At 56.9% G+C, this 21,728-nt stretch overlaps 6 protein-coding genes across 6 annotated transcripts; 5 read left to right on the top strand and 1 right to left on the bottom strand.

Annotated features, from left to right (window-relative positions):
* Nucleotides 1-3,168: 3,168 nt before the first annotated feature.
* Nucleotides 3,169-4,546, top strand: SPBR_05930 (uncharacterized protein; the record flags this gene model as incomplete). The annotated part of the gene is made up of 3 exons (XM_040764193.1): nucleotides 3,169-3,246; nucleotides 3,327-4,211; nucleotides 4,304-4,546. The coding sequence occupies 3 exons, from the start codon at nucleotides 3,169-3,171 to the stop codon at nucleotides 4,544-4,546; spliced, it is 1,206 nt and encodes a 401-aa protein (XP_040622559.1).
* Nucleotides 4,547-5,789: 1,243 nt separating this feature from the next.
* On the top strand, nucleotides 5,790-7,814 carry SPBR_05715 (tRNA splicing endonuclease subunit; the record flags this gene model as incomplete). Its single annotated transcript, XM_040763978.1, has 1 exon — nucleotides 5,790-7,814. One exon carries the CDS (start codon nucleotides 5,790-5,792, stop codon nucleotides 7,812-7,814), a length of 2,025 nt encoding a protein of 674 aa, XP_040622558.1.
* A 3,406-nt stretch (nucleotides 7,815-11,220) lies between these two features.
* Nucleotides 11,221-11,858, top strand: SPBR_06199 (uncharacterized protein; the record flags this gene model as incomplete). The annotated part of the gene is made up of 2 exons (XM_040764461.1): nucleotides 11,221-11,705; nucleotides 11,807-11,858. 2 exons carry the CDS (start codon nucleotides 11,221-11,223, stop codon nucleotides 11,856-11,858), a joined length of 537 nt encoding a protein of 178 aa, XP_040622557.1.
* A 1,480-nt stretch (nucleotides 11,859-13,338) lies between these two features.
* On the top strand, nucleotides 13,339-15,420 carry SPBR_05705 (uncharacterized protein; the record flags this gene model as incomplete). Its single annotated transcript, XM_040763968.1, has 1 exon — nucleotides 13,339-15,420. The coding sequence occupies one exon, from the start codon at nucleotides 13,339-13,341 to the stop codon at nucleotides 15,418-15,420; it is 2,082 nt and encodes a 693-aa protein (XP_040622556.1).
* Nucleotides 15,421-16,747: 1,327 nt separating this feature from the next.
* On the top strand, nucleotides 16,748-17,596 carry SPBR_06136 (uncharacterized protein; the record flags this gene model as incomplete). Its single annotated transcript, XM_040764398.1, has 1 exon — nucleotides 16,748-17,596. The coding sequence occupies one exon, from the start codon at nucleotides 16,748-16,750 to the stop codon at nucleotides 17,594-17,596; it is 849 nt and encodes a 282-aa protein (XP_040622555.1).
* Nucleotides 17,597-18,150: 554 nt separating this feature from the next.
* SPBR_05553 (checkpoint protein kinase) lies at nucleotides 18,151-21,482 on the bottom strand (the record flags this gene model as incomplete). Its single annotated transcript, XM_040763816.1, has 2 exons — nucleotides 18,151-19,035; nucleotides 19,107-21,482. The coding sequence occupies 2 exons, from the start codon at nucleotides 21,480-21,482 to the stop codon at nucleotides 18,151-18,153; spliced, it is 3,261 nt and encodes a 1,086-aa protein (XP_040622554.1).
* Nucleotides 21,483-21,728: the final 246 nt, after the last annotated feature.

Here is a 21,728-nt window from a genome sequence, read left to right as displayed (position 1 = left end):
GTTGGCGGTTGTGATGTGGTTGTCGAGGTGGTCGTGATGGGAGAATGGAGAAAAAAGTAACGATGCAAAACCCGCTGCAAGGAAAATCGACTACTTGGGAAAGAGACAAGCTAAGGCGAAAAAAAAATTAATTGGGAGAAAATACGCTAGTTGTTGGGGCAGGAGCCCACGCGCCTCTCATTGGCGGGGCCAAGGGCTTCGAGCCCTTAATTGCCCTGGTCCTTAAATAGTCACGTGTTGTACGATGGAGTAAGACACACAGTGCATTACTATATGCAAAATACTTTGGGCACGGTGTATCTTGTTGATATTCATGGTTCTCAAACTCACAACTCATCTCTGCCCTCCACGACATTGGCATCTAGAATCTATGTCAGGAAATCCATATTCTTAATAATTACGGTCGCCCTTGAGGAAGGACTACGAGTGCCGAAAAATAAGACAGAGTACTCTGGACTGCATTCGAAAAGACAAAGTCATCGTCATCTCACGACAATGTCCACTTAGTCCGTATTCTCCTTTAGTTGTAAGATTATTTGATTTGGTGCGGCGGGTTGATGCTACGGGAACCCAAGACGAGAATATCTGTTGTATTTGGGTTGGCAAGGGTGTGTTTCGCAAAGAAATTCACAAAAGACCAGAGAAAGCCTTATGCTAGTGCACGACTGCAGCTAAGCCCCAGCGTGCTGAGGAGAGCAAACCAAGTCCAAGTTGCCATCCCGCTTCCTTCAGCCGCACATAGTTGAATGAAAGTGGCACAGTGGCTTGGTGACAAGATGATGGTCTCTGCAACAATGACGAGAAGTGACGACAGAAGATGACAAGATACAATGGCCTGCTCCGAGTTTCGTGATGCTTGTCAATGTGTCCAGCTCACGATCAACTCCACAGCAGGTCACGTGTGCACATGGAACAGAGCGAAGCGCTTGATGACGGCTGGGGTGGTTCGGGTGGGCGGTCATTGGGTTACCAACACCATCGCCTTCGCCGCTACGATGTGACGTCGGCCAGGCCAGGTGGCCCAATGGTGAGGACCCTGACTGGAGTGCTGGCGGGGTGAGTTTGGCAAGTCTGCAGGAGCACCGCAAAACGAGAGTCAAGAGAGCCCAGGGTCCAGTGAGCACCCGATGCCGGCCTCCCTTTTGCAGATGCGCAGCTGCCCATACTGTGCGTCCAGCTGTACGGAATACGCAGTTTGCGGCTCTCTGGCAGTAAAGGCTCAAGTGTTGGGATGGTAGAGCTCACTAAAACTGTCAAACAAGCGAGTTTTCACAGTGGTCGTCGACCAACACTAGCCAAACTCTGGAGGAGTCAACGCCACCAGAAAGGTGTTTCTTGAGACGCCAGTATAATATGAAACCGACAACAGACTCTGTCTGCATCCTGGGGTCAATGTTGCTGCTCGTCAGTGTTGTTTCCTGGCCACGTCCTCTGGAAACTTATGGAGAGTGGTGGACAACGTTTTGTCAGCGTATAAAGGCTAAAGCGTGACGAGCGTTGTGTGCGCGGAACTCTTATGGGAGACCTGATGCGGTCGGCCAACTCTGCCGCCCGCTGCACCGATAAACAGCCCTATGGATGGGAAGGATGGCAGGGGCGTATTGCGAGAGGGTGGCTTGCGGGTGGAGTGTGCGTGAGAGCGTGGGATTGGGGAAGGAGGTTCCGGAGTCGATCCCTTGAAAATTACATCAAATAAGAAAGGGCGGCTTGCAAGGAACGGTGTGCAGAACCGCTGCAAACATCAAAAGAGGCAGGCATGCCCGTCGTCAGACAGGAAAGAGGCCCGCGACGGAAGGAGCTGCAGAGGCAAACAGGCAGGCGCAGTTCGCTACAGGCCGTCTTTCCCACATACTGGCACGGGTAATGTGTACGACGTAAACCGGAAACAGGAAACAGGAAACACAGAAAACAAAGCGACGAAAACGAGGTTGAAAATAGTGAGAGACTACGCTGCACGATTGCACCTTCCGCACCACGGGGGCCAGCCAACTAAGATACTGTTGCTGCACCTGCCTGCACCAGCACCAGCACTTCACAGCACACCACAGTCGTGCCTGCCCCAAACGGTGCATCATTCCGCCTTGCCTGTCAACACCATCTGTTGACTCTATTTTCGATCCTCATTTCCTGATTTCAATTGGGTTTTGCCTTCTCCTCCGCTCAAATCACTCTCGACCTCCAACGCCAACGCTGAAGGCCACAGCTCCTGGTCGACGCCACGCAAAACCAGGCCGACTGTCCCACCAGAAACAGCGGACCGAGTGTTTCGCCTGGCCCAAGCCAATTAGTGACGGAGAAATTGCCAGGGCGCTTAGCGCTCTTGGATGCAACGGAACAGCCTTTGTTGTATTACTCTAGTTCTACAACAGGACAACTCCTACAGCGCACCGCAAAGGACGAGCGACCTCTTGGACGGTGACAACAACAGCACTTGGCCCGTTTCGCAAACAATACCCCACATTGTGGCAGCCGCAGCGTCAAACAGCGCCCTGCCAACAGGCTCGATCAGCGTCAGCCAGCAGCCAAGACTCCGACGAAAGCCTGATCTGACGACATTCTGATTTCTTCTTCCGCAACTTCTTTGATCGTTTCAGTTTTCTGGCGACGTCGACTGCAGCTGCGACTGCGACTGCGACCACACGCGCGACCACAGACGCGGCCACGACCGTCCATCGCCCGCGCTGGGCACCACGTCCGATGCCACTTTGCGCACTCCAGAGTCCGATCGCTCCACCACAGCCACACCCACCAACGCCTCCGTCCGGACAAGGCGATCAGGACCTGGCCGCGACGAGAACAGACGTCGACCGGGTGCGAATAGAGGTGCCGTTTTTAGTTTTTCGTCGGTTGACGCTCGACAGACAAAACGACGACACCGCAGCCTCACGGACCGCCACTTCGACGACCATTCGCTCACTCCGACGCGCCTTTGCCATCCAGGCCGCTTGATCTCTTTCTCTCGGCCTCGACCGCGTCCACGGTATCCGCGGCATCCACAGCTCCTTTTGCTGTTGACTTCCCCTCGCCCTCCCTGCCTCTCCTCTCCTACCTGCTGGCGCTTGTCGCACACCCAGGTCCCGCACGGCACGGCCGTCTCTGTCCCAGCATCCTCCGTGCCCGCTTCCGTCGCCGCCGCTACCCTCTGGACCCTCGGGGGCCGCGAGCACCATGGCTGCCTTTGTGAGGGTCTCGGGCCCGCCCAACAGCAACTTCCTTGTTGGCTACCCGGGCATCTCTGCAACTCTGGTGCGTTTCAAGTTTGCTGAGACTGAGAAAGCAAGCACTCCTCTTTCCTGACGTTGCATCACTAACCGGGCTCTACACAGCCTCGCATCGAAGGCAAGGTCGAAATTCGTCCGTCACAAGGCTTCTCTATGCCCGTGGCCGTGTCGCTCGTGCGAATATGCCTGCAGCGCCGCGAGACCATTCATCCCGCTGCCGACAACATGGCCAAGAAGCACCTTGGCACCCCCCGCCGCGACACCACCGACGTCGTCGGCAAAGAACTCCTCCTTTTCCGATGTCCGCCGGGAAAAGAGTCCGAAAACGTCATCGCCATGGACTTGCCCTTTGTCCTCTTCATCCCATTCGGCCGCGGCGGCGAAGAATCGAACCGTCGCATACCACCCGCCTCATTACAACTGCCGAGCCGCATCGCCGAAACCTACTACGAGCTCGTGGTCACGGTCCAGCAAGGAGCCAGCATGCAGAACAAATACGCCTTCCCCATCCCACTGCAGCGCTATGACACGCTGTCGACGTTCGGCATGTACAACAAGCAGGAGAACCGCGTCGTGGCTGCCGACAACATCGTGACGCTGGCCATCTCCCTGCCGCGGTGGAGCTACGGTCCGCTCGACCCCATTACCGTATACATCAAGCTGGCACCGAACCCAGACTGGCTCAGCAAAGCCAAGCGCGTGACCATCCAGAAGATTACACTGGGCATCGAAGAGGAGATCACGTTCAACCCGGAAGGTGACGAGCCGACCAAAAAGATCAACAAGATTGCCAAGCACACACAAAACGTGCAATTAAAAATGCCCGAGGCCGGCTACGTCACGAACCTCGGACTCGTCTTCCCGGCACGCGACCTGCGCGACAGCGACGGCATCATCCGCCGGGGGAAGCCGGCCTTTCCCATGTACGAGGTGACATCCTTTACAACCACGTCCACTCTTTACAAAGTCGAGTACTTTTTGGCAATAAAGGTAGCTTTCCCTTGTACTGTTTTGTTGTCCTTGTCCATTCCAGTCTCTTCCGTTCCGCAACCACTGACACCACTGACACCACTGACGTTCAGGCCCAAATGAGCTCGGCACGCGACATCACCCTGCGGTTACCCATCGTCATCTGCCCTCTCGATCACCAAGCCTGTAAGGAGGAAATGGATGCCATCGAGCAGGCCGCGAAGGACGCCTCTCAGGTCGACCCCAACAACCCTATGCTCCCCGCCCGGACCATTGTCCTCGCCAACGACCGCGACTCGCTCCGTCATCTCGGCCTGTGCATGGTGGCCGGCCAGAAGAAGCCACTGATCGAGTGAAACCGGCAGCCGGCAGCACGGCGATCACGCTAGGCTTCACTCGTTCTCAGCCTTTTATTTTCACAACGAGGCGACGAAGAGTTCGCCATCGATGGCATAACGGCAGCAATAGCAGCCCCAATCCATCACCGCTGCACGTTAACCGAGCACGTGTGCACCGATGCTGCGCATGGCCTGGATCTGTCCCTCCCGATTGAAACGGACCACCGACAGAGCCAGTCGTCGAGGGCACAACAGCTGCAGCAACTGCTTCTCATGCCTCCCGCGAGACAGTGATTATCTGCTCTACCAAACGAAGCGAACTCCTGATGACTTGTTATATACCACGATATCAGCGAACGCATTTACACGGCCGCTCAGGCCTCCACTTACGGACCGAGCCCGGGTCTTGGCCACTTGTTCTGGCCTCTTGGCTTCTTGGCTTCTTGGCCTCGTTGGCATTTTCGATTCACTTCTGCCGCGCATTTTCATCATCTTCATTTTCATCTTCTTACTTCACAATGTGTCGTACATATATACATTCTATTTTTCTGGTTCTTGGGGACTATGGGGCAGGCCGTTTGGTGTTTTTGGAGTCAAGCCTTGAAACGGGACACGCGAGGCTACGGAAGGCACAGTGGAGACGCAGCTGGGATTCCAGCTAGATATGTGATGCGTTGCCAGGCACAAGATGGAGAAGGATCCGCGCCTGGCAAAGAGGCGACGTTTTACGACCCGATTTTGTCTTGTATTTTGTGCCATATTCCCAATCATTTGTCTCGCTTTTCTCGCCCATGTGCCCAGTATTCTTACTTTCCGAAGGAGTTACTTTCATCTTCCTCCTGAATGCACAACTCCCAATAGAAACCATGTAATATCAACTTACAGCTCTACGGCGTAGGAAGTTGATCAAGGTACACGACGTTCTGAGAAGGCTGTGAGGTTTTGACGGCGTGAGGCTCTGTATGGGGCAAAAGTGGAGCCTTATATGAAAAGACGGGCAGCTGGCTCCCCCGAGGCTATCTTAGTGGATGGTAGCCCGCTGTAATTTTTTTCGCCTTTTCGAACTAAAGCCTTACCAGTCACTGAATGGAAAGGCATTCTTTAGCTGATACTCACAACACAACATCACAATCATAAAGTTCTTGTTCTTGCCAAAGAAAGAAACGACAACTTTTCGACGACCATGACTTGCGCTTGCCCATAGTATTTTATATCTCTGTATTTTCGCCATCTTTGCCCCTACACTCACATAATCTCACAAATGCCTCCGGCGCAAATACGACAGGACGGCGACAGTTCAAGCCCTGTCGCTGTCTCGGATGATACGATAGCGGACGAGGGCGAGGACCCTCTGCTGGTGGGTGGCGACGACGATGATGAAGCAGCCCTTCCCCCAGGCAGGCGCCGCAATGCTGCTGGACCATCTCGGAGAGGCGGCGGCGGCGGCGGCGACGACAACGAGGACGACGACAACGATGATGACGAGGACGGCGGCGTCGAGGTCCAGGACTATCGCGCGTTTGCTGCGTTTGTCGGAGCCAATGTCAGCGGCGATGCAAGCGTGTCGGCACCCTCTGCGACGCCCACGCCTGCTCGGAACCGCAAACCGCACATCTCTTCGCAGACCATCCGCAAGGGCGAAAAGGACTTTGAAGAACACGGCACACGCGCCCAGCGCGATGCTCTCGAGCAGAGCCGCGCCGTCATGGAGACGGTCCTGGCGCACACGCGCACGCACTACACGGCGGGCGGCGGTAAGAACGCTGGTAGCAACGACGTTGTGCGCGGCTGGTATTTCCCCGAGGCCTGGCAGGACGAGCCGGAGGACGAGGCAGATCACGAAGGGGGCCCGGCCGAGCGCAACAGGGACCATGAAGACAACGAGGCCGGCGAGGACAATGAGGCCGGCGAGACCCGCCGCCGCTTTGCACACACGCGCCACCGCGTCGTCATGGTCGAGATCCACCGAGGGCCCATGTTTGCGTCGGTCGGTGCCGTCCCGGGCAAGCCCAAATGGATTCCGACCTTGCCCAAGGACCAGCAGCCAACACCACGACCTGGGTACGACCGCGTGTGGCTACTGCCCGAAGAGGCCCTGTTCCTGGTGGAGCGTGGGACCATGGAGCTGTGGTGGCCGCTGAGGGAGATGGAGGCGATTTTGGGCCTGCGCGGCGGCCGCGGCGACACCGACACCGACGCCGACGAAGAGCACGGCATCCCGCTCAGTCTGCAGGCGGCATACGCCCTCCTCATCGGGCCGGACGACGATCCCCAGCACGGCCGCATCCCGCTGCCGACCTACCAAGTCTACACGCACCTCCGCCGGTCCGGCTACCAGGTGCTGCGGGCCGTCAAGACAAATCCCCAGACTCCACTGGACGCACCAACAGAGCCACCAGTATCGCCAGGTCCACCAACCCCGACGAGCCTGTGGCAATGGCTGTTTTCTCTACTGTCGCCAAGCTCTCCCTCGTCGACCATTGCGTCGTTTCCTTTGCGAGAGCATGCCCCTCGCGGGGCGCTGGTTCAGCCCGGCCTCTACCGGTCATATCGACCGATCTATGCGCAGTTGCGCCTCATACGGCCACATCGATACGGTGCACGTCCTCCGGCAGAGGACGTGTCGCAGCGGCCCAAAAACCCGTTCCGCGTCGTCTTTCACGTCTGGAAGTCCGGCACGTCGACGACCTCGTCATCCAAGTCATTTTCCAAGATTCGGCCCCCGCCGCCCGACTTTTACATGGCCGTGGCCGACGCGCACGCCACGGGCGTGCCCACACTAGAGCAGGTCTCGGAGCTGCTGGCCTCTGTGCCTCCCTTGCCCGCCACGGCACATCTGAGTAAGAGGAGCCGGCTGGCGGCGCAGTCCGCCACCACTGCGGCCGAACCGGCACCGTCGTCGACGCCCTCCAAGCAATCCTCTGCCTCCCCCCCCTTGCCTACCATCTACCGCCGCCTCAAGCTGGGCCGCCGCTGCGTCCTCGTGGCCGTGGTCGACCACGGCCTCGTCAACTACATGCGCTTCTCCGACACCACGTTCAGCACAGACCCGCTGTGGCCACGCTTCGATGCTGTGGCGGCGGGGCGGTTTTCTGCCGGCAACGGCAGAGGCGCCCGGGACGACGGCGGCAGCAAGGGCAAGGCGGGTGGCGGCAAGAACCAAAAGAAGAAGAAGAAGAATGGCGATGCTAAGAGTGCCGCCGGCCAAGATTCTGTCACAGAGGGAAAAGGCGACAACAACAGCAACAAGAGGAACGAAGCAAAAGAGCCAAGCCCAGAGTTGTGAACAAGGGTTCCCAAAAACACACTAATACATGCCAGAGAGAGGGTTACCGTGGGCGGCTATTTCAGCCTTTTTCCAGCCGCTGAGGTGGAAGAACCAAAAGAACCAAAAGAACCAAAAAAAAAGGGCGTTGGGCATTGGTCCAGGCCAATTTGGCTTGGCTCCCTGTGTGTCCCCACTGCAACGATTGGGTGGCGCAGGGGCACGCTCTGAGTTGTCAACGTTTCGGGAAAAGGGTGTCGAGCCTGGCGGCTGGATATTTTGGACAAAGTCGGTCGCCTCTGACCCTGGCCCTGGCCCTGGCTGCTTGGGTGCTGCATTGATTGTTTTACTTTTTCACGAAACACAGCATTGCATTGGGCGTTTTTGGACAACGAGCCATTTTTGGGAGCTTCACTTCATTTATTTTGTACATCTTTCGGGTTTATTATTCCCTCACCACGTCGTTCCTGGATAAATGAACAAAGTATTGAATAGACAGAGAGCACAGAGAGCCACGTATCATCGTCGCAAAGGACGACATACAGGAGCTGTTCATGGAGCCCTCTTTCGAGAAATAGTAATTACTTGGCCTTTCTTTCGTTTCAATTTGCCGCCCAGCACTCTTTTGGTTCACGCCTATTTGGCACAGGGTGGTGTCCAGCTTCCTTTGCCCTCTTCCGCTCTTTCATAGTCTCTTGTGACCCATTGAGCTAATGTAAGTCTGTCCAATAAGCAGTTGACAAGCGTTGGAAGTTGAGACAACCCAACCAGGCTATGTAGTATGCATGGCCGTGCGTGCGCATGAGAAAAGGAGTTGTCCTCGCCGCAGCCTGGATCGTTGCCATCGTTGCAATCGAGAGCCGTGTTTCCAGGCGCCAAGTCTTGGGCGGCAAGCGACGATCAAGAGATAAAAATGTACGACATAGGTGAAGAACGAGAAAGTAGAGAAAGTAGAGAAAACGGCGACAGACAAAGACGGAGAACAAAATGGAAAGCATAAAATGGACAGCAATAAAGGACCGCACAGACACCAGAAAGAGACAGAGGTACATCGTACAGGTACGAAATACAGTTGCACGTACAAAACAGCGAGACACGACCAGACTTGCGTAACCACACATTGCAGGGCGGCCACCCTACTCCGTAAGATACATACCCAACTCACCTGCTCCCATCACTGGCAATCAGCCAACTTTTAGTTCGTTTCCACGTTTCCACAAGGAGAGGAGAAACGAGTAATGGACAGAGAACGTGGTAAGTGGCAGCGTCGTCTGTTACACCGTCACAGGCTGAGGGTGACGGCGGTGAGGGTTCTGGCAATATCGTAATATCGTTTCTTGGCGACTTCGTGAGCCTGTAGACAAGTAGTCAAGTAGACAGGTAGACAGGTAGACAGGCTTGAGCTGGCTGGCCCGGTAGAACCAACGAGGTTGAAGGATTTACGTCTCGGTTTTTGTGGAAATGAAGCCTGGAGTGATCGATTGATGACGGCCCTATCAGGAATGGAGGATCCTGAGGAAGGCGCGACTTCCATGACGACCGTCACTTCTCGTCTCGAGCCACTAACGCTAAACTGCTCTTGCCGTACGGCATACGGAGTAGGTTCGGAAATAGCGACCCTTCCAAATACCATCAACCCCCTGGCCCGTCTTGGAAAGGCCTACCCGGCGCAAACCTGGTGGGCTGTATTCTTTGGGGCCTTTTTCGTCTTCCTTTCCACCAGCGTAAATTGACACTGAGGATTGCGGGATATCACGTCGTAAACGGGCTTCTCGTCGTGGAGGGGACTTCATTTACTTTCTCGTGTCTTGCCGTCTCGTCTCTTTGGTCTTTGGCCTTACTCCGTACGTCGCAGCTCTGTCGTTTTCTTTGTTTACAATGTTCATTTATTGCTGTTTCGCGCCCAGCGTTGCTTCCCGCCTTTCCCCTTCGCCGCTTGCCATCGCTCTTGCCTATTTTTGTCCTTCGGCTGGCAGCCTTCCCGAACCAACAGACACGGCTTCCGTGCTTCCTAAATTCGGAGTGAGACCGCTGCGACGAGGAAAGACCGCAAGACACAGTACCAAGCCACCAACTTTGTCGTATTCTACGTTCGTTTCACTGAGATGAGAGCACCACGAGTGGAAGAAACGAAGTCCTGCTGCGCTTCGCGTATTGCATTCCACCACGGCGCGAAAAGGGCCCAGAGATGCACGGTCCGGCAGCCGCAGGACCGTTCTACAGAGCGCTCTCTTGACAAGCTCGTATTAGCAATGCGTGCCTTTGTATCTCTCATTCTCATTCTCACCTCATGTCGCTGGGCTCTTGGGCGGGCTGGGCAGATCGGCCGTTTTCTGCACCATCGCTCTTTCCTATTCTGTCCACAGGGCTCTTGCCGATACGACCATTCTGCATCGTGTCTCTCGGCCGTCGCCAACGACGCGCTTGCTGCATCGCTCCTTCCCTCTTGTGCGCCCTGCTCACCGTTTTTTGGTGTCTCCTTCCCTACACTTGATTTGGAAGCAGCCTGTGGTCTGCTCTTGTCGCGTCGTGTTGCACGTATGTTTGCCAACACCGTACCATTGTTGTTTCCCAATTCGATGTTTCGCAACACCGCTCTTTCCTTTTTTGTAGTTTGCGGGCTTTCTGGTGCCCACCCACTTTCGCGGCCCCTATTCGACACCATTGCTGTTGCTGGCTTGGCCTAACTACTGGCCATTCAGAACACATGACCTGGCCTAGATCACCCCCCACCCCCCCAAGGTAAATTCTTAATGATAATTGACAACCAAAACAGACGCCTAATTTCGTATTTCCTCCACTTCTCTTTCTCAACCAACTCCCCTAGCCCGCCCGTCACCCCCTGCCTTCTTCGCAAAGAGGTATCTTCCCGCTCTTCCCTTTGTGGTCCAACGGGCTCTCGTTCTTCCCGTTGCAAAATACAACATACATCGTGCGCCCAACGTACGTTGTATGCGCCTCTGCTGTTCTTTACCATCCTTGCTTTCTTTTTAGTATTTTTAACCTTGTTCCACAATTATATCCATTTTAATCAGGCAGAGTCGAGTCCATACGGCGGCAGGCCTCGCGAGCAACCAGTCCATCGTCCCTGCCTGCCCGGCACCTGTTCCTTCTTTGATACCCCCCTTCCCTTTCGTCCCCTCGCTCGCTCGTTCGTTCCTGCTCGTTTTCTTCGTTTCGCTCTCTCCTGTCTTGTTGTCAACAAAAAGCCCCTTCCATAGCTTACACCCTTTTTCTTTTTGGGGGCGCAACTTCCTTGCTGCCTCCTTGCCTTCTGCCTTGTGCTGTCTTGCAACGTCCCTTCCCTTCCAACAGATCCCCAAGCCCTCAAGCTTGGCCCCTTTCACATCAACATAGATATCAACATCCCTGACGACCCGGATATCGCCATTCCTCGTTTCACGCCCCCCGGGTGTCCGACGGCCTCATGGACTCCGAGGTGGTCGCGCGTGTGCGCAACACGACAGCCTCGCCAACTGTGACCCCGGCTGCTGCGACTGCTCCGGCTGTTGCGGCCAACCAGTCCGATCTTGCGTTCGACGCCATCGCTGCCCTTGCTGGACGCCGTGCATCGGTTGCTCACTCGGGCTCGGCGTCACCCGCCAAAAAGGACAGGGACTTTGGAGAGAGCACAATTCATGCTTCGGGCTTGTCCCCGCCGCCACCGCCGACTGCTCAGCCAGCGCAGCCATCTCAGCCAGTCCTGCAAGCCCAGCAAAACCAGCACACCCAACCATCCGCTGAGCTGCCACCAGTCGTATCTCGCGGTCAGCAGCAACAGCCGTCGCCGGTGCCCTCGCCGCCGCCTAAGGTGCGTCGTCCGCTACCGTCGGCTGCACCGGCCGACCTGGCCGCCTCCACAGGCCTCATCCCCGGCTTTCCGAGACGGACATCGACAGCCTACGTGTCTGGGTATGTACTTCATTTCACATCTTTGCATTTTGTTTATGGTTGTTTTTGTTCATCATGTCATGTTTCTCGCCTTGCCCGCATCCCGATCGTCTTCTCCAAAGTCGTTTTGACGCGTTGTCGTGCTGCAATCATGAGCTTGATAAGGCCTCATAATTCATGTCGCCCCAAGTGGAAATGTCCTCATAAACGAAAGGCATGCACAGACCATTCTCTTTCGCCGTTTGCTCTCATGCACTCCACTGCACAGAACAGAACGACCTTCGCGCCTACCGAATGACCGCCATCAGAATCTACTTCATCACAGTTCATTTAGCCCCCATTTATCCTCATTTACCCTTTGGGTTGCAGGTTCGAGGAGCTGGAGGAGCTACAAGCAGACACGCTGTCTAGACGCTGGACTCAGCAACTCCTCCACCCCCCTATCTCGAAGCCTCTGGTTCACGGTTGCCGTCACTTGACGTCCATTGCGTGCCAATGCAACCACTCTAACACAACACCCTCCTTTGCCTACCCATCCACGATGAGTTCCACTTTTTTCTCCTCTTTGCCGCTTGTCGTGTCTCTTTGGTTGTCAACTTCTGCCTGTTACCTTTCTGCTCCTACCCGCCGTTCTTTTTCCTTCGCACTCATTATTTGTCTCTTTTGCTATTCGCTTCTTTATTCCCATCGTATGCTTAAGTTGCACGAGTTGTCGCTTTGGTGTCCAACCGCCCTTTTCATGTTACGTGCGTAACGTAACGCCTGCTACTTTATTCAACCGATTCTGCACAACCCTGCCTAATTTTCTATTTTCTTTCGCTGTCCCGTTCTTCTCGTTTTACCCTTTTACTTTTAAACCTCATGCTACTTTTCGGTGTCCTCTCTCCCCTTGCCTCTGCCCTCGAGACTTCCCGCGTCTGCTATATTTATCTCTCAACCGCTTCATCCAACCTCGCATTTACCCACCACACGTGTTTTTACTTGTGCAACCTGGCTTTGGATTGCCAACGGCGAGGTGCCGGCTTTGTCTCTTGGCTTATTCACTTTGGTTCTAAGCCCCCCCCCTCCCTCCCATTTCCCATCAGGTGTACGTTGGGTTTTGTGCCTTGCTGCCTTTCTCCCTCTCGCAGCGATTTTTGTCCCCGCGCCGTTGCTTCGTCCAAATCGCAACTCATCTTGAATCTCAGGCCAACTTTCTTGTCACCTCACACACCCCAAGCCTGACGTGTCTCCCTAATTCTCCGTTGGCGTATTGGTAAACCAAGTGGGCTGGTGTTGTTCTCTCTAGCTGGGCTGTTATTTCTTATATCATTGCTGATCTCCTCGGCGTTGGTTCTCGGTCTCACTTTTAGGAGTGAACGTATATGTGATTTGAGTGGGAGCTCACATACTCCGCCTCTGCAACCAGTCCAATCCCCTTCCTTTATTTTGTTTTTCGTTTGGCACTTGTACCCTTTTTTGAATCTTTCATTGTCAAACAAAGGCTCGGTACGACACGTGACTAATATTTGATCTCCATTGCCTCTTATGTAGCGCACCATCAGACCATCGAGAAAAGTTGCCTGCGGCCGACAGAGGCGTCCGGGACCCGTCCGGGGATCCTATTAACTCTGTCACGTCGCGCCCACTCACCACTAACGGTGACCGGCCTCTAATGGACACCAACGGCCACTTTCCGGCCCGCGCATACGAGGATGAGATTGTTGTCGATACCCAATCCAACGGTTTTCATTCGTCTCCCGTCCGTGTCGCGTCTGACCATGAGGACCTGTCTATGGATGACGCCCGGGACCGGTCCCCAGACCTGTACCTCAAGCGGAAACGATCGTCTATCTACAACGATACCGCCGACGACAGCAGAGACCGCAGTCCCCCATCGCACGAAACCACGCACTTTGAAGCGTGGCGCCGGACGCCCAAGACAACACAGCCAGCAGCACCTCAAGCGCCGACGACAAACGCCAAATCCATTGCCCTCGGCTATTGGCGCGACTCCAGTGTGCCTGACGTGTCCGAGCGCCATGCAGTCGTTGGTTTCATTGACACGCGCGACCGGCTGCGCACCCGGGTCATCCAGTTCACCCGTATCGGTCAGCCTATCTCATCCGAGTACCCCCTCCCACCGGGCCCCGGTGGCAGCTGGGTGACATTCGAGCGCGTCGTCTTCGAGAAGCACCTGATCGGCCTTGACCACAATCAGGTCAAGGAGTATGTCAAAATTCGCACCGATGCGCTTAGCGTGCCTGAGACACCCGAGGAGAGTGATCTGGCCGAAAAGGCCGCTGTCAAGGAAGCGATGCGTCGCGCGGCCATGCACCCAATTCCTGACAACCAGCCACCCGCCCAGATTGCATACGGCGTTGATCTACCAGATTATGTCGTCAACGCGAACCGTCCGGATAAGAAGCGGCGTATGGGCAGCCACTACGGTGTTTCCTTGCCATCCATGGACCCGGGCCCAAGCGCGCTCGACGCCCCGTTGCCCTCCAACGGCCACCTGGCGCAAATCGGGTCGGCCTCCGTGGCGTCCGCCATCCAGAGGTCTGCCATTGACCTTCTGCCTGGCACACGGCCCACCAAGATTCTGTTGGGCTACTGGCGCGGCTCGAGCGAGGAGAAAGTCGAAGACAAGCACGCTGTCTTTGGCATCCTCGGTGCCAACGACATGTTCCGTGTCAAAGTGACGCGCGAGACGCGCGACGGCCGACCGGTTCTCGGCAACTTTCCACAGGGCGCCGGCGCTCTGTGGATCCATTACGACGAGGTCGAGTTCGAAAATCACATCCGGCATCTGTCCCGCCCCGAGGTTAAGGAATACGTCCGTGTGCGTCAGCGTCAGATCGACGAAGGCGAGAAGCCTAGTGAGCGCACCGCCAACGAGGCAAATGCCGTGTACGATGCCCAGGCCCGTGTTATCAACGCAGGCGGTGCTGCGCAAAGCACCCTGGGCACCTCTGGCCGACTTGATACTATCAGTTTTGCCACTGCGGCCAACCTTAATCGGGAAGCGGGTCGCATTGTTGACCGTCACGAGCTCGCCAGGACTGGTGGTGACCTTACTTTGGACAAGAACGGCGTGGTGCCGTCCTCCTATCCAGATGGCGTCCTGGACGGCCGTGCCCGACGCGAGAGTTCGGGTCCGGAGCTGCGCCAGAGCCGCCGCTCCACCCTTGACATCCGCGAGCCAGCGGTCCCGGCGTCGATTTCCGCTGCGCCTGGTGGCGTTGGGTCGGCCAACCCGCTTGCACCCCGTGGCGGTCGGCACTCTCTTCCCGCTGGGCCCGGCCTGTCAGCGAACCGGCCTCAGCTTGTTGGTGATAATACCGATCGCGTGGAGCGCACTAACAGTCTCGCCCGTCGTGAGATCACGCGTATGGAGAGCATCCAGCAGCGCAACGAGCAACGGGCCGGCAGCCACCACAACGGTATTCAGGCAGCGACGAACGGTGGCGGTAGTGCAGGTGGTGGTAGCAGCGCCGACGAAAGCGGCGGTAAGAGCAGTCGCCAGGCCTTCGACGAGAACATCGGCCGCCTTAACAAGGTCTGGGCGTCGCAGGAGGCGTCGCGGCTGCGCAGCACCGGCAACGAAGACACCAAGATCTACATGGGCGTCAAGTATGAGCGCAAACCGACGGGTCCCTTTAAGGGCAAGCTGGTGAGCCCCGGCACGATTCTGTCGATTGACGGCGAAGACTATGTTGAATACCGCGTTCTCACGAAGCCGACCTTTTTCTAAAACGTGATCGTCCCGATCCATGTATCCATCTCCCTTCTTTTTGCCTTTTTCCTTTTTTGACATCTTCTCGGTTCTCTTTTGATTCTTTGTCCAATTTACCTTTTGTCCTTTTGGCCTTTGATCAGCTGTGGTCGCCACCCACACTATTTGATTCTTAATACCACTTCTCGAGACCGATGTTTCTTTTGTCTTTTTCGTCCTTTTGTCCTTTTGTCGTTTCTTTCTGTCTATTACCCATTTGATTTGCAATATCTGGAATTTTGGCACTACATAGCACTGCTTTTCTTACTTGACCCTGCTCATTGTTACCGTATGTTTATTTTGCATCTCTACTATTATACCCTATCACTCTATATATGCCATCGGTGGACTAGGGAGGAAAGGTAAATATGTGAGGGTTGCTGTCTGATATTTGAGGATCCTTGTTTGGTGGCTTGTGTTGATCCACTCTTGGGCTTGTTGGCTTCCTGTTCCGCGCCTGTGAGCGACTGATTTACTCTTTACTTCTTCTGAAAGCTGCAACAGTGTCATTCTAGCATTCTTATTCATCCCTAGCATTTGTTATTCTATCATATTTACTTGCGCGAACAAAGCGTTCCTGGTACGTAAGTCACTAAACCTCTTTTTATCCAAAAAAGAAAAAGAAAAAAAAGGGATGTTGCTGTTCTTGTGATGTCAACTTCGGAATGTACGAGCGTGACCAGAAAACAGACAAAAACAAGCAAGTTGTAGGACGACGTGCGACTTCCCCTTGTGAGAATGATATTCTACGACGCTTTGTGTATTGGGTCGCGGCAGTGGCTTTTTTCAGCGCCTGTGGTTGGCTGGTTTAGTTGACAACTCTAGATGCCGTGATACAAGAGAGCCACATCCAGCAACACTGCGTTCGTCAAAACGCACCACCTTATTTACCAAACCCGAAATCATAAGTTACACGGGGTAAATTCGAAATCCCAGGGCGTCTGTGTTTACATGCTTGCAGGATATTTTAACCTTCTTCCACTTGCCGGCCTCGTGAAGTGGAACCAGAAGTAACACGTGACCAGTCACGACTTCCTAGCTAATGTTCCCTTGTAAAAAGTGGGTACCCGGCATGCTCCAAATTTTCCCCTGCGATCGTCTGTTTTTTCTCGAACCGACCGATTGTCCTAACGCACCGCCTCATCCTGTCGCGTGTTTGACGACCACGGCGTCCCGCTACAACTTGCAGACCGCTTGTCTGATCGACCGATACATACCCGGCAGCAGTGGCAATTCTGCGGTCTCCAATTGAGTCTCTAGGGGCCAGAAAGACGACGCACCCAGGACGACACAGAACGGCAAAACGATGCGTTCGCAACCCACGCTGCGCGCTGCTTTCCGCAGTGCGCTCACCTCAGCCCGCGGCGCTGGCGGTTCCGGCCGGCAGGTGGCAGTGTCTCCGTTCCCCCAGGCCGCTGCTCTACCATTGCGGCTGCCGGCCGTTGCAAACACCGCGGCAACACAGTCTTTCTCCACCTCGACCCGCCGGTCTTCACACAACGAGCCGACTGTTTCATCCTCCTCCTCCTCTTCTTCTTCTTCTCCCTCGACCTCGTCAACCTCCTCCTCGACCGGTGCGGCACCCGCTCTTCCCACGTCGGTCCTCTCTCAGATTCTCTTTGCGCCCTCCTCGGCACCATCACCAGTGTCGTCGTCGTCCTCCTCCTCCTCCTCCTCGTCCGCAACGCCGTCGACCGCCGCCGCCGTGGCCTCCGTCACGTCCAACCACCCGTCCGTCTACGCCACCGTGCAGATACACGGCCGGCCGTACCTCGTCACGCCGGGCGACAGCCTGCGCCTGCCGTTCAAGATGCCGGGCGTGCAGCCGGGCGACGAGCTGCTGCTGAACCGTGTGGGCGTGGTGGGCAACCGGACGGTGACGGCGGTGGCGGCGAGCACGTCGCAAACTGTGTCAGCCGGGACTGCAGAAGCCGGCCGCGACAACACCAGCAACAACAGCAGCAACGGCGAGTCGTTTGACGTGCCGTATGTGCCTGGTGCGAGTGTCAAGGCCGTGGTGCTGGGTGTAGAGACGGAGCCGCTGCGGACAATGGTGAAGAAGAAGCGGCGGACGCGGCGGAAGCGGACGGTGAAGAGCAAGCACCAGTTTACGGTGCTGCGGATCCAGGAGGTGTCTGTGGAGGCGGAGGCATAGGCAGCATCATTGGTTTGCAGCGGATGGCATCTTGTACAGTATTTACGATAGAGTGGATGAGAATAAAAGAATCACAACCAAGGCGAACAAAAAGACGAGTAGTGCGAGGAACAAACAGAAAAGGACTTGATTCGTAAGGTGATTAAACAAAAAGAGGACGAAAGGCATCGCAAAACGAAACAGCAACGATATATACAAAAAAAGTGAAGTCGTTTCCAAGAAAAAAAGAACCAAAAGACAAAAGCAGAAAAAAGAGCAAAAGTAAAAAGAAGTAGGAGGGATATAATGTATGGGTGCGCCCTGAAAAGAAAGGAAAAAAAGAGAAAGGCCCATAAGTGAAGCAGATGCAAAAGAACGTCAATGAAATGCAAATGGTCCGCTTTGAAACTCTCGCAGGAACGCCATTCTTTTGTGACCAAGAACCAGAAAAGAGCCCGAAACAAATTACGCAGTATATCATTCAATCCAAGGAGGTGGGGATTTTGTGTTGTGCGCAGCTGTCTCCAGCGCGCTTTTCGCCAGCATGCTTTTCGCCAGCATGCTTTTCGCCAGCATTACTGCTGCTTCTCTTCCCGCGCAGCCACGGCTCGCCGCACGCTCGACCAGTAGGCAGCCGGCCAGGCCGAAACAGCCTCGGCATCGGTGGGCATGCGCTCGCGGCAGCGGGTGACGACGCTCTGGATGATGCGGCCCAGAAGCTCCTCGGAGATGGGCATGCACTCGGCGCCGCCGCCGATGCTCATGTACTGGGCCTCGGGGAACAGGAAGGTATCCATGGGCGACAGCAGTTCGTCGCAGGTCGGGCGCAGCTGCTGCTCGCGGTTGAGGCAGCGCTTCATCGTGTTGATCAGGCTCGGCGGCACCGGCGTGCCGCCCATACCGCGCGCCGGGAAGTCGATGGTGTGCGTCCAGGTGATGATAGCCTGGCAGCGGGCCATCTGGTTCTGGATGTGGCCAAACGGCGGCAGGCCGTACACCATTTGGTAGAGGATGCAGCCCAGGCTCCAGACGTCGCTGGGCTTGCCGAGCTTCACAAGCTTGGTGGCGCTCTTGGGGGCGCCCAAAAAGCCGCCCACGCCGGGTCGGCCGCCGGCGCCGTGGTGGTTCGCTGTGAAGGCGTACTGCTGGGCGTCCATCAGCGACTCGGGCGACATATAGCTGGGCGTGCCGACCTGCGTCTCGCGGTGCACATTGACCGTCATCTCCGTCTGGATGGCGTTGGCAATGCCAAAGTCGATCAGCTTGAGGCGGCCCTGGACGAGCACAAAGTTGGCCGGCTTCAGGTCAGAGTGCACAATGTCGTGTACATGGACGGCCTGCAGGCACTCCAGCATCTCCTTCCAGTAGAAGCGCACGAACACGGGGTCCATCTTGGCGCTCTCGGGGTTTTGGCGCAGCCGCAGAAGTGAGTTGAGGTCCATCTCACCAAGCTCCATAAGCTACGCACGTGGAAAGTTAGTCGGCGTACGAGGGCATGGGAAGAACGTTGGCACGGGGGGGGAAGACTCACCAAACTCAGCATCTGCTTCTCCTTGTTCATCTCAAAGTCAAACAGCTGAATCACACGGTCCACGCCCGACAGCTTCTTCAGGAGGTCGATCTCGCCCATGAAGCCACGGATTGTCGACTCGTCGGCGTTTTCGAGCGACACGCGCTTCATGGCAAACATCTTGCCGTTCTCGGCCGTCACTTTGTAGACCTTTCCGCTGCCGCCGCGGCCCACGCAGTCTACGCGCTGGTACGAGCGGCCGTTGACCTTGAGCAGGATCCGCGGCTTCTTGCCAGCCTGGGCCGTAGCCGCAGCGCCAGCCGGGGCGCCTGTTGCCGTCTCGAGCACGGACATCTTCGGTGGTGGCGGTGGCGGTGCGGACCGGTGCGGCGTGTTGCGGCTGATTGTCGAGAGAACCTTGCGCTCGGGTGACACGACGGGTGGTGCTGCGGCGGCGCTGGTCGCCTTAGCGGCAGACACAGACGGCAGCTTCACGTCGGCCACGGCCGGCTGCAGAGCTGCGCGCAGGGGGCGGATCTGGTTCACGTTGTACTCCTTGTCGCCAAGGCCGGCAATACCGGACACAACCAGAGGCTTGACCGAGCGGCCCAGGTAGGCGAGGTCGTTTTCTTGGTCGTGCGCAGACGGCAAGTTGGGCCGATTCGACGACACAGGCGGAGGTGGTGGTGGTGCTGCCTTGGGTGGTGGTGCTGCTGTCGCAATGTCCTCGGCACGGTATGATCGTCGGCGCAAAAGGCCAAGGTCTGGCTGCTCCGGCTCTTGCTGCGGAGCAGGTGCCTCGTATCGCTGCTTAGGCTCGTATTGCATCATCTCCGGTTGCTGCTGCTGCTGCTGCTGCAGATCGACGTTTGACGCGTGGCTGCGAAGACTGCTTGCACGCTGGGCAGACGATGTCCTGCCGCTCACAGGGCTGCCCGTTGCAGCACGGTCGCCTCGCGCATAAGGATCAAAGTACGGCGACCGGGAGGCGCTGCCGCTGCCGCTGTGCGCGCCTTGGCTGCTGTACATGGCGTTTGCCTCGCTCTCTTGGCTCGACATGAGCAGGCCGCCGGCGTCGCTGTCATGGTGTGGCTGCAGCATGTCCTCAGGACCGTGGCCCTCGCCCTCCTCGTCGCTCGTCCGTCTCCGGCCCCGTCGCGCAGGGCCACTCAGGAATCCACCGCCCAGGGATTTGCCCACACGCTTGATACGCATGGAGCTCTGGAGGGCCTGCTGGGGATCGATGTCGCGGCTGCCACTGCGAGCCGTTGTGCCGGCCGACGAACCACTGCCGCCCGCGTACGACCGCAGGGCGCTGCCCATCTGTTGCTGATGCTGCGACGACGGACGCCCGACGGTAGATGGAGGCTCCTCATGGGACGGCGCGGCTTGCTCCGCGTCGCTGTGGTGCCCAGCAGCCGACTCGGTACGGCGGGTGGTCCGGAGTGCCGACGATGACGACGACGTGGAAAGACGCGTGGCACGGCTGGCGCTCCGGCCGCCGGATGAGCCGACGGCGATCTGCACACGACGAACGGCCGATGCAGGTGTGTTGATGGTCTCAGCAGGCGCGGCAGGCGGTGCTGCAGTCGACATGACGGCATCGATTGACGAGACAGCCGCAGCTGCAGGAGGCAACTCAGCGCCCCTCTCCTCGGCCGCGGCGGCTGTTCCGCGTCGCGTTGCGTGTTTGGATGCCGACAGCGACCGACGGATGGGCGGCTGGACAGGGCCCATGCCGCCGGCAGGCGTAGTGGTACTGAGACGGACGACGCGCTTGCGCGGTGCAGGACTGCTGTTGCCACTCAGGAGTGTGGGCGGCGAGGTCGGCCGCGATGCAGACGAGGGAGCGCCGCCCGATGCCTGGACACTGCCAGCACGAACATGGCGTCTTGTCTGCCGCACGCCTGGACGGTCGTTCTGTGACGGGAGCTGGCTGCTGCCGTCTGTTTCGGCGCCTGCGGTAGACGATGTTGAACGGTTCAGGGCACTCCTTCGCCGTGTCGCCATACCGGTGCCTGTTGACGACGCTGCCGCTGTCGCCGCCGCCGCTTCTTGTGCTGCTGCCGCTGCCGCTGCTGCCGCCGTGCCTTCAGGAGCCGATGCCCCGTCACTCAGAAGCGCCTTGGTGAGGGCGCTCAGCTTCATGGGAATTGGCATCTCGTCATCCGAGCTGTCGTGCAGTGCCGCGTACTGCTGCTGCTGCGAGTCGGATGCCGCTGTTGCAGCGCCGGCGGCCGCCGCGTTCGAGGTCCGTTTCGAGGCCGTACCCGATGCGGCACCGCTCATCTGCGAGCGCGACGGTGGGCGCCGCAAGGCCTGGCGAGCCGATGTCCGGCGGCCCATCGAGGTGAACTGGCTCCCCTGGCCGGCGGGTGTGGGCGACACCGTGGCCATTGTGGTGTTGGCGAGGGGTTGGTGATGTCAGATGTCAATACGCGTGGCTATGATGATATGCTCGCGATGTCGTTTTGGTGGCGGATGCAATGCTGGATCTCCGTCGTTGGGAATGGCGTCAAGGGTGCCTATGGTAGTACCGTTTGAAAGGCAAATGGCAACGGCGCGAGAATCGATATTGATATAGAGGTGCTGGTCGAGGTTACGCGAACGATTTCGTCGAAAAGAAAATCGAAAAGAGGCGAA

Source organism: Sporothrix brasiliensis, assembly GCF_000820605.1.
Source record: "Sporothrix brasiliensis 5110 chromosome Unknown Cont15, whole genome shotgun sequence".
NCBI lineage: Eukaryota > Fungi > Ascomycota > Sordariomycetes > Ophiostomatales > Ophiostomataceae > Sporothrix > Sporothrix brasiliensis.
This window is presented reverse-complemented; position numbering and strand designations above follow the sequence as displayed.